At 38.3% G+C, this 11,103-nt stretch overlaps 1 protein-coding gene across 1 annotated transcript; it reads right to left on the reverse strand.

The window, feature by feature from the left end:
• Window positions 1–1,542: 1,542 nt before the first annotated feature.
• On the reverse strand, window positions 1,543–6,949 carry LOC127442518 (serine/threonine-protein kinase NIM1). Its single transcript, XM_051700623.1, has 4 exons — window positions 6,664–6,949; window positions 5,576–5,890; window positions 4,934–5,202; window positions 1,543–3,128 (listed from the first exon to the last, which is right to left on the reverse strand). The coding sequence occupies exons 1-4, from the start codon at window positions 6,716–6,718 to the stop codon at window positions 2,367–2,369; spliced, it is 1,401 nt and encodes a 466-aa protein (XP_051556583.1). The 5' UTR covers window positions 6,719–6,949; the 3' UTR covers window positions 1,543–2,366.
• Between the last annotated feature and the right edge of the window lie 4,154 nt (window positions 6,950–11,103).

Genomic DNA, 11,103 nt, shown 5'->3' on the forward strand with positions numbered 1-11,103 from the left:
ACACACACACACACAAACATTTCTCAATACACACACACAAAACACACTCTGACATCCATACAACACACCCACACCATTTTAGCTGCATTTATTCAATTGGCCTGCAGTGCTCTACAATACAGCAAACAGAAAATAGGGGAAAAGCATGTATTTGCTCCATAGGCTAAACATGAGAAAAATGGCGCCATCTGGTGGAAAATATTAAAAATTATGAATTCATGATGTTATGCTTTAATGGCACTGGAATCAAATACTGCAGTTTTAATAGGTTTCAATGGGGACATTTTTGTCCTGAGTGTAACTATTTTGTGTACACAGTGTATTATAGATGCATTATAGGAATTGAGGTTGAAATGTCAAAAATACACATGGCAACATTTCTGTCGTTGGCATTAACACAGCCAAAATGATCGAAAAAACAAAAATGAAAAAGACGAAAATGTCCAGAAGGTCGCACAAGGGTTAAGCATCCCGTTATTGTTCTACTGAATGAGAACCAGTGTTGGGTAAGTTACTCTAAAAAAGTAATTAATTACTAACTACTAATTACATCTTCTACAGTGTAATTAGATTACTGTACTAATTACTTTATATAAAAAGTAATTGCATTACTTATTACTAATTACTTTCTAAAACCCTGATCAACCTCGACCAGATGAAAAATACAAGGACAGACATGAAACTGTTCTTATAATTCTTTCAAATAAATCATATAAAATCAAATAAATTATTCACGAACTGGCCAAAGAATTTAAAGGGGCAGCGTTAAATTAGAAAACATGCATTTTAATATTAGACGTTAAATTTCGATTTTAAATTCACTACTGTTTTATATAGAATTGTTCTAGAGTCTATACAGTATTTAACACAATTACATCAGAAGTAACTGTAATTAAACTACTGAAAAATTAAGAGTAATCCCTTACTTTACTTTTTTCAATGAAAAGTTAATTGAATTACAGTAGTTAATTACTTAGTAATGCATTACACCCAACACTGATGAGAAGCTGCTCCAAACGATTCATCCTGTGAGTGAGCTGTCCGAATCATCTAGACTGAATCACGAACCGATTCAGATCTTTTTGGCCGTTTCTCCACTTCATTAGGGAACCGACTTAAAAGAGTGAATCATTCACGAATCGGTATCGCTAGTTCTGATTTTAAACAGCCGACATAAAATACGGGACGCACGACATGGTGAAATATCGTCACGGAAACGATTCCCAGGTATATATCGGTATCGGTATCTCCCTCGTCAGAAAGGGATTTATCAGTAAAATTAATTAACTGGGGGACAGCAAAAAACGACTGGGGCATGGTTTTGTTTGAATCATTAACGCAATGTAGTTATAGTGAAGCCTTTGGCATACACCACTTATAAACAGTGCAAAATGACATCATTTGGTATGTTATGTATGTTCACATGCATAAGAAAATTTACATTTACATTTAGTCATTTAGCAGATGCTTTTATCCAAAGCGACTGTCAGTCATTTCAATAACTACACAGAAATATTTTCTAAAGACTTTTAATACTTCTGATGCATTATTTTGCATTTTATGCTATTAATCATAAATACATATGACATTAATTTAAAAAAATAAATAAATGCATGAGAGAACTTCTTTGTTTTGAAAATATTCAGCACTGTGGTTATAGGAATATTCCGGGTTCAATACAAGTAAATATACAAATAAACGACAGCATTTGTGGTATTATGATAATTACCACAAAATTCATTTAGACTTGTTTCCCAACCCAATTGTAAGGCGAAAATCGAGGTTACAGTGAAGCGCTTACAATAGAAGTGATTGGGGCCAATTTTTGGAGGTTTTAAAGGCAGAAATGTGAAGCTTATAATTTTATAAAAGGACTTACATTAAATCTTCTTTTAAAACAGAAGAAAAACATCATATTTATTGTCATTTTGGAGTTTTAGGGATTACAACATTGCATCGTCATGGCAACAAAGTTGTAAAATTGGATATAACTTTACACAAAGGGATTTTACCACACTGTTTGTGTCTTTACTTTTGAAAAAGTGAGTATTTTAACGTTTACAGACTGGCCCCATTCACTTCCATTGTAAGTGCCTCACTGGACGAGTCGAAATAAATTTTTGTGGTAATCAACATTACGCCACAAATGCTGTCAGCTGAGCTTAACTTGTATTGAACCCAGAATATTTATATAATATTGTATGGAATTTTTATTTAAAATCCAACAATTGACATTTAACATCTTCTATGAAAAATATGCTTTAAAATAAAAGTATATAGACACTGATGGGCAGGACTTGTATTAAAAAAGCTTGCACACCAATAAATCTGATAAAGCGATATTTTTCACTTTCTAATCATCATGTCTATAGGATGGAACACACCGCAGACTCCTCTTTCCTCTGGACAGTCTGGACGGGGTGTGACCAGCACCGTCTACTGGGTCGGGTATTGGTAGGACAGAGCGCTGTGTATCCTGACGCCTCTACGGATCTCCTCCGCTGGGTACAGTATAGAAGAGCCCGATAAACCCCAGTCAGCGGACTACAGTTGTCTAACACTGCATTGTTCCTCAGGTGAGCTTCGGTGATGCCCAGCTCCTCGAGTGCCTTTTTGACCGATTGCTCATCTGCAGAAAGTGTTCTTGAGGGGTCGGCCAGGTGTGCAGGCGTGGCCGGGGCATTTGGGTAAGGTTGTGGGTATTCAATACCCCTCAACCAAGCGCCAGACATGATTTGCGTCAAAGATATGCGGTCAGCGGGCACTAGCCTTAGCATTCCCTTAATAACATGCTGGCACATATCAGGAACATACGCTGGAATGGCATAGGAACCCCTGAGAATGCAGAACCGCAGCCTTTTGAGGCTGGAGCCGTTAAAGGGGAACATAGCTGTTACCATGAAGAAAAGTAGGACCCCCAAGGCCCAGATGTCCACGAGGGGCCCGATGTAACCCTTGTCCCTAAAGAGTTCTGGGGCCGCGTAGGGTGGAGAACCGCAGAAGGTGGTGAGAATGGCGCCAGGTTTGCATTCGGTGCTGAAACCGAAGTCACCCACCTTGATGCAGTAGGTGGTGGTGTAGAAGATATTTTCAGCTTTAAGGTCCCGGTGGATGATGTTGTTATCATGCTACAGAGAGCGAAAAAACATGTTTTTAAATAAAATGGCAAACTATAATTTCATATTCTAACTATTATACATTTGCATAACACATGGGCTGTTCCAAATGGCCAACCTTACTGTACCATTCTACTTAGCAATATAGAGAACATTTTTAGAGGCGGAGCAAGTTGTTACATTTTGACTGAAGGTTTTGTAGACAAAAACAATTTTTTTTTCTTAGAAATAACATGCACTGATATAGACACTGATGGGCACAATATGACCAGGAACATACATTAAAGGAATATTTCGGATTCAATACAATTTAAGCTCAATGGACAGCATTTATGGCATAATGTTGATTACCTTTTGTTTTAATAAAAGCAAAAATCGAGGTTCAGTGAGGCACTTACAATGGAAGTGAATGGGGGCCAATTTTTGGAGGGTTTAAAGGCAGAAATGTGAAGCTTATAATTTTTTTAAAACACTTAAGGCCAATTCACACTGCCCCAACAAACGGCAACAAACATGTTTGTTGGGTTTTGTCGGATCAGTGTGTTCACTCTGTTGCCGTTCATCAACGATTAAACATGTTCAGTCTGCGTTTGTCTGGTCTTTGAATGTTTGAGCAGTCTGGTATGATTTTACAACAAACTCTGACGTAATCTGACTTCAGAGCGAACCGTTGCCATGACAATGAGGTAAGTGTCCCTGCCAGCTCATAGAAGATGAACGTGCATGGCCGCAACTGCATTGGTAGATCAGGAAAAACGCAGTCAGTTACGATTAATAACATTTTTGTAGCGAACTTGTTCGAAATTTCCAAAATTCCGTTCCCGTCTAAATAAAAGAAAACAAAATGACATGGGTTCAACAGTTTGTGTGGATGGCACGTTCAAGGGCATAGATTGGGCTTGAATATTGGGGGGATTGCATGACCATATTTATTTATTTTATTTTCTCCCCAATTTGGCATGCCCAATTCCCAATGCGCTCTAAGTCCTCGTGGTGGCATAGTGACTCGCCTCAATCGGTGGAGGTGGCGGAGGATGAATCTCCGCGTCTGAGACCGTCAATCCGTGCATCTTATCACGTGGCTTGTTGAGCGCGTTACCGCGGAGACCTAGCGTGTGTTGAGGCTTCACGCTATTCCGTGCGGCATCCACGCACAACTCACCACGTGCCCCACCGAGAGCGAGAACCACGTTATAGCGACCACGAGGAAGTTACCCCATGTGACTCTACCCTCCCTAGCAACCGGCCAATTTGGTTGCTTAGGAGACCTGGCTGGAGTCACTCAGCATGCCCTGGATTCGAACTCGCGACTCCAGGGGCGGTAGTCAGCGTCAATACTCGCTGAGCTACCCAGGCCCCTGTACTTGTTTTTTTTTTTATTATTGGTGTGTTTGTTTACAGTTGTTTAAACCATCGTTTTTATGGTCATTTTGAAAATTACGTGTTATGATGTCATGGCATCAATGGCAAGTTGTAAAATTGGATATATCTTTACACAGAAAAGGCTAGTAGGTGATTTTCTCACAGTAAAATCATGTTAACACACATATTGTTTACATCTTGTTTTTATACTTTTGAAACAGAGAGTTTTTTAACCTTTACAGATTGGCCCCATTGACTTCCATTGTAAGCGCAAATGCGGTCGATTGAGCTTAACTTGTATTTAACCCGGACTATTCCTTTAAGAATGTTAATAGGGTACAATTTAATTTCATGTTGTCTTTAAGACAAATCTATCCTAAATTTGTTAAACCTCAGCTTGGTAAATGACAGAAAATAAACCTTAAACTCTGGAATGATGCCCTGTATCCTCTCACCATGTGCTTAACAGCTGAAAGTATCTGTGAGAACACCAGTTTACTCTCCAGATCTGACAGGCGTCCCCTGGTGGAAATCCTAGAGAACAGCTCTCCTCCAGGAGCGTACTCCATCACTAGATGAAGCCGTCTGAACGTCTCCACCACCTCATACAGACGTACGATGTTGGGGTGGGACAGCTTCTCCATGCAGCTGATCTCAGAGGAGAACAATCTCTGTGAGCGCTTGTCCAAACGCAACTTATCCAGGATTTTGACAGCGACCCTTTCTTTATTATGAGACAGAGAGATGCGAAAAGGACAGAGTGCATTAAATGCAATTCCAGTGTTAAAGCTGATATGTGATGTGTGCAATATTTCAATGCAAAAATTCTCGTATCCCATCTTTATTTTCAGATTTCCTTATTTGAATGTTTATATTGTGGTAAAGCCTTCTTATAATAAAGTTTTGTACATTAGTTGGGGGTCTTGGAGGGTGAGGGTTTACAGAAATGAACACATCGTGACAGAGATTAACTATAATCTTAAAACACCTGGATTAACCTAGATACTGTACTAGACATGAAGACATGTTGACCTTACCATTTACACAACCAAGTATGTAAGATGGAGTAATAAATACTAAACACCTGCGTCTCTCACCTTTGGTCAGGTCGTGAATGCCAAGTTTAACCTGGGAGAAGTTTCCACTTCCAATTTCTCCACGAAGCTCGTAGAAGCTGATTCTTCTGCCGAAGGTGAGGTCATCGACAATCCTGTCATTGTGAGTGAGGTCATGCACAGCTCTTTCAAAGGGCGTCTGCTTCACGGTGACCTCTGTACTTGTGGCTGCAGGTTGTTTGTTGACTGCGTGACCTCTTCTCTTTTTCTCTTCTGTTATTTTACCGACCTCCATCCAGGCCATTTTAGGAACAAACTCTTTATGTTGAGAGGGCATCGTCTGCTTGGCCACCTGCCCTGGATGGAGAAGGAGATCTCTTTTAAACTAATTGGCGAGCAATTGGAGACTTTTGCCTGAGTCTTATTTGTTGTATTTTAAGTAAAAAATTAAACATTATATCAGCATTATAAATGTTGGCATGATTTAAGTGTGATAAAATTGCTTACAAGTTTTATTGCCGTAGCGTCATCATTGCAATAAAGTTGTAAAATTGGTTAAAACGTTACACATATAAGGTTAATAAGTGATTTTATCTCACAACACAAATATTATTTCCTTTTATATTGCAATTGCGATTATTTATTTCGATTAATAATATGAACATAAAAATACTTATTTTGTGTGGGCCAGTTGCATGCCATATTCTTTATGCAGGCTATGCATCAAAATAACTTGTGAACTATGTTCCTGAATTTTAATTGCATGTAAAACAAAAAGTGTTATTCACATTTTGAATAAATTGTACACAGTATAATTTAGATAGTGAGCATTAATGATATGCCTTTAGGTGGCATTCATGCACACAACGGCACAAAAAAATATGTTGTAAATAGTACATTTTGGCACAATGGGATGGGAGTACACCTAAATGGAATGCTGTAATTGACACTTTTCACAATTATTTAATTGCAACAGTTGTAACTGTAATCTCGATTAATTTTTCGATTAACTGTGCAGCCCTAACACAAATGCTGTCGATTTAGCTTAACTTGTATTGAACATTACTTTAAGTATAAACATTTCGACTTGGCGCAACAATAACAAAATATACACAAAAAATTCTACTTACACAGAATTCTTTCTTTGCCATCCTTGTCAGTCTTTATAGGCTTCAAAAACATCATTCACTGTCTTCCAGTTTACCTTTAGAGTGTCAAATATGTCTAATAGAGTCCAACTGCGTCTACATCAGCTGTTAGATCCAGACACCTAAAATTACAGGAGATAGTCCTGAGGTTGTTGGCACTACGTCTTTAAATTGCGCCTTCTTCAATCAGATTAATAAATATTACTTAAATCCATTATTCTGTGATACGACAGAGTGCCAACACACACACCTGTCCGCTCGCACATGAGCTGGCCGGTCACTGACTGTCGTTCTCACAGCTGTTGGATCATGTGAGTAATCCAGAATACAGATTAATGGCTCATACACTCACCTACAGAAAGGTGACTCACCCCTGACCCCTCAACACTGACTGGTGGATTACAGCGACTAGTCGTCTGCCACTCGCTCTGTCTGGCCAAAGTGGAATTTGTCTGGGTCGTCTTTAGCTGTAGTGTGAATTTAGTCCTGATGTATTTACAGTAAATGTTTTTATTAATACATGATTGTTTATCATTGTGAGCAATTGAATGTGCAAGTTAACACTACATTTTTACATTTTTGTAGAAAGCAAAAACACTCTGCCATCAGTGTTGTGGGAGGTTGCCAGGAACGTTGCTGTGTGGTTTTCTATGGTGTTCAGACTGGTTCCTAGGTTGTTACTAGTGGTTTCTGGTAGAGGTCGACCGATAGTGGATTTTGCCAATATCATAACTAAGGTAGTGGGAAAGGCAGATAACCGATTAATCGGCCGACAGTTTTAAAAAACGATTAATAGAATGTTAAGAAATTACAGACATGGGGGCTACAAGAAGACAAAATGTATAAAATCCCAAATTAAATTTATTGTGCAACCGAAATCCCAATAATGAGCAGAAAAAAATGAATGTTTTGTGCATGACGTGGGACTTTTAAACATAAACAAGCCCAAAATACACCAGAGACTCTTACTATGAAATGACAGAGACTTGGCTCCATTACAATGTTGTATAATGAACTGTTTACCAAATTATGCGTTTTATAACCTATATATTCAGCCTGGTCTCATGAAATTTACGTGAGCATTGCAACGTTCTTGCAAAACTGAAATTACGTGCTTCATAACACGTTTGGCTGCACTTTTCAAGTGAAATGTCCAGCAGGGGGCACCAAAACCGAGCGAAATTAGGTTGTAATCAGACAAGGTTTTTAAGGTGAATTTTAGATGGAGGTTTTAATAAAACGTACCTCCCTAATTTAAAACGTTACCTTAAACTTAACCAATAGTGTCCGAAAAGAGAAATGAGAGTTTAATAAAATAGACATCCTTACCCTTAACCAATATCATAGTGATTTAAAATGCTGAAGCGAAATGAAAAGCACATTTTCTGAAGCAACCACGTCAATTCATGTCACTTCTTTGTCTCTGTCATGACATGTGTTTTCTCTGGTTTTGAACCATGGTCCCCCAAGCCCAAAGTCCAACACTCTATGAGGTGCACTACCGACCAAGCAAATTATATTGGAATAAGTGTATCTATGTATGTGGGTCTGTAATACAAGTATAGTATAATTTATAGTTTTTTAATTAAAATGTATAATTTTTCAAAAGATGCGTTAGAGTAAAAGTGTCTCGATATCATAACATAGCAGGGTCTGAGTAATAGAGAGAAATATAAGTGTTTATAAAGTCATAATCAGCCATTGAAGTCATGATTTGAGTGAAAGTTAATAAAACACACAGTTGTTGTAGCACCTCTAGGGTTCATTTCACCTGGAAACTGCAGGGAAGACACGTATAACAATTTTTGCAAAAATGTATATAGAGTCACGTTTTCACTATGAGACCAGGTTGTATATATTCACCAGATGAAGAGTTTTGTGTATACAGTATTTGTTTCACCAGATGAGGTTTAATGAAGAAAACGGTTTATTATTATTCACAAGATATGAAGTTGAATATAGTCGCAATTTTCTTTGCATGCCTTTGCTTCGAATTAGAACACTTGATTATCTAATCGAAATAACAAAATATGCATTAAAGGGAGGATAAAAAGATGGATGAATATTGTCACTGGTGATGTTTTTATTTCACCTCTAGAGGCTGCTGTTATGCTGTAGAATTGTTCAGCACACACCTTAGAGGAAAACAGAGGAATAAAACCAAAACTATCGGCAAATATCGGCATAGATTTCTGCCTATAACCGATAGTTCCAAAATGCAACTATCGACAACGATTAATTGGTTAAACCGATATATCGGTCTACCTTTAGTTTCTAGGATGTTCTTGGTGGTTACAAGGTTGTTTGGGTATTCTAAGTGGTTGCTAGATAGTTGCTTTGGTGTTCTGGGTGGTTGCTGTACGTGGTTGTATACAGGCCTAAATACTTCACCCTCAAGCCTGATATTCTTGTCTCTAGATATGGATTGGATGTTTTAGATGAAAATAAATCTGAAAGAAAAGCAACACCTGTCATCATGTCTGTAACAGAAACTTCCTTGACAAGTTGGGGTTTTTACCTAATTATACAAGGCACTGCATGTTTAAGGATATGAGGATCAGACCTAGCACACTGGAAAAGCTCTGATGCTGAAGGATAAACAAACAGCCACAATCCTCATCAGGACCAGACGTCTGACATTAAGCATGTCGCTCTGTCTCATGTCTGTGTCTGTCTCTCTTACTCGCAGAGAGAATGTGACTCAGAGCAGGTAGATGTATTTCATATTGCACAGAAACTTTTTTATCCACAAAATATTAATTAATTACCAATTGTGTAGAATTAATGCATGCTAAGGTTACTTAATAATTTACCCCAAACAATTGGCTGTCATAACAATTAAACTTTACTCAGAGAATGTGTAACACATTTTTCCCTCATCCACCTGTGCTTTTAAATCCAGCATTGTGAACAGTATTGCTCTTTCATTGCATCTGGTGGGACTCCATACATCAGAGGGCCTTTAACATTTTAGCTTCATTGATCTCCACTATCTTGTCTTTTCTCTTTGAAACTTTCCCACATTTAAAATGCTTCATGTGGAGCAGGGTGCCCAAAGCTCCCAGAGCACCATTATCATGGAAAAATGGAGGATTTTGAGCTCAATTCAACTCATTCCAAGTTCCTTTATACTACTGTGTATTGATCCGCCACTCCCTCTGAAATGACAGGACATGATCTTAACTAATATCTTTTGTAATGGAAGGAAACAGCTAGCTAAATTGGAATGGCAGTGGAAAACTAATCATGATTACACAATTTGTTGACTAGATTAGTGGATTAAACAGTGATGCTATCACAATAATCATGTTTGTTTCAGTGTGTTTGTGAGGCGTTTAGTAATTATAATGTGTGAAACAGTTCAGGAGGTGAAGATAAAAGACATCAAAGTGTAGAAACTCACCTACTGAATACACATACAGAATAATATAATAACAATGGAGCTGTATTTTTAAACGGTTTCATCAAGAAATTTTGACTAGTTGATCTATAGACACTTGCAAGAGGATTGTAGGTATTTTTTCTGCATTAATTGGTCATATAATGTGATCTCATCTTCATCAAAGTCACAAGTATAGACAAACACAATGTGCTTCAGCTAACAACACACACACAATTATAATCTTTCATGTCTTTATTGAACACATCCCATTAAACATTCACAGTGCTGTGGAAAAAGTAAGTGAACCCTTGGATTTAATAATTGGTCGATTGTCCTTTGGCAGCAATAATCTCAATCAAGCGTTTCCTGTAGCTGCGGATTAGACCTGCACAACGTTCAGAAGAAATTCTGGATCATTCTTCCTTACAGAACTACTTCAGCTCAGACAAATTCTTAGGATGTCTGGTGTGAACGGCTCTCTTGAGGTCATTCCACAGCATCTCTATTGGGTTAATGTCTGGGCTCTGACTGGGACACTCCAAAAGGTGGATTTCTGAAGTAATTCTGTAGTGGATTTACTTCGATGTTTAGGGTCATTGTCCTGCTGCATCGCCCAACTTCAGCTGGCGCACAACTGAATCCTTCTATCCTGTAGGATATCTTGATAAACTTGGGAATTCGATGATGGCAAGCACTCCAGGCCCGAAGCAGCACATTAGCCCAAAATCATGATTTTCCCTCCAACGTACTTCACTGTTGGGAGGATATTCTCTTGTTGGTTTGCGGTGCCCTTTTTACGCCTTGCATAGTGCTGCATGTTGTTACCAAACAATTCAACCTTAGTTTCATCAGTCCATAAAACATTTTCCCAGTAGTGTTGTGGAGTGTCAATGTGGTCTTTGGTAAACTTCAGGTGTGCAGCAATGTTTTTGTTTGAAAGCAGCAGCTTCCTCTGTAGGGTCCTGCCATGAACACCATACCTGTTTAATGTTTTATGTATAGTAGACTCATGAACAGAGATGTTAACCAGTTGCAATGAT

This window comes from Myxocyprinus asiaticus, chromosome 6 (genome assembly GCF_019703515.2).
Source record: "Myxocyprinus asiaticus isolate MX2 ecotype Aquarium Trade chromosome 6, UBuf_Myxa_2, whole genome shotgun sequence".
NCBI classification, from domain to species: Eukaryota; Metazoa; Chordata; class Actinopteri; order Cypriniformes; family Catostomidae; genus Myxocyprinus; species Myxocyprinus asiaticus.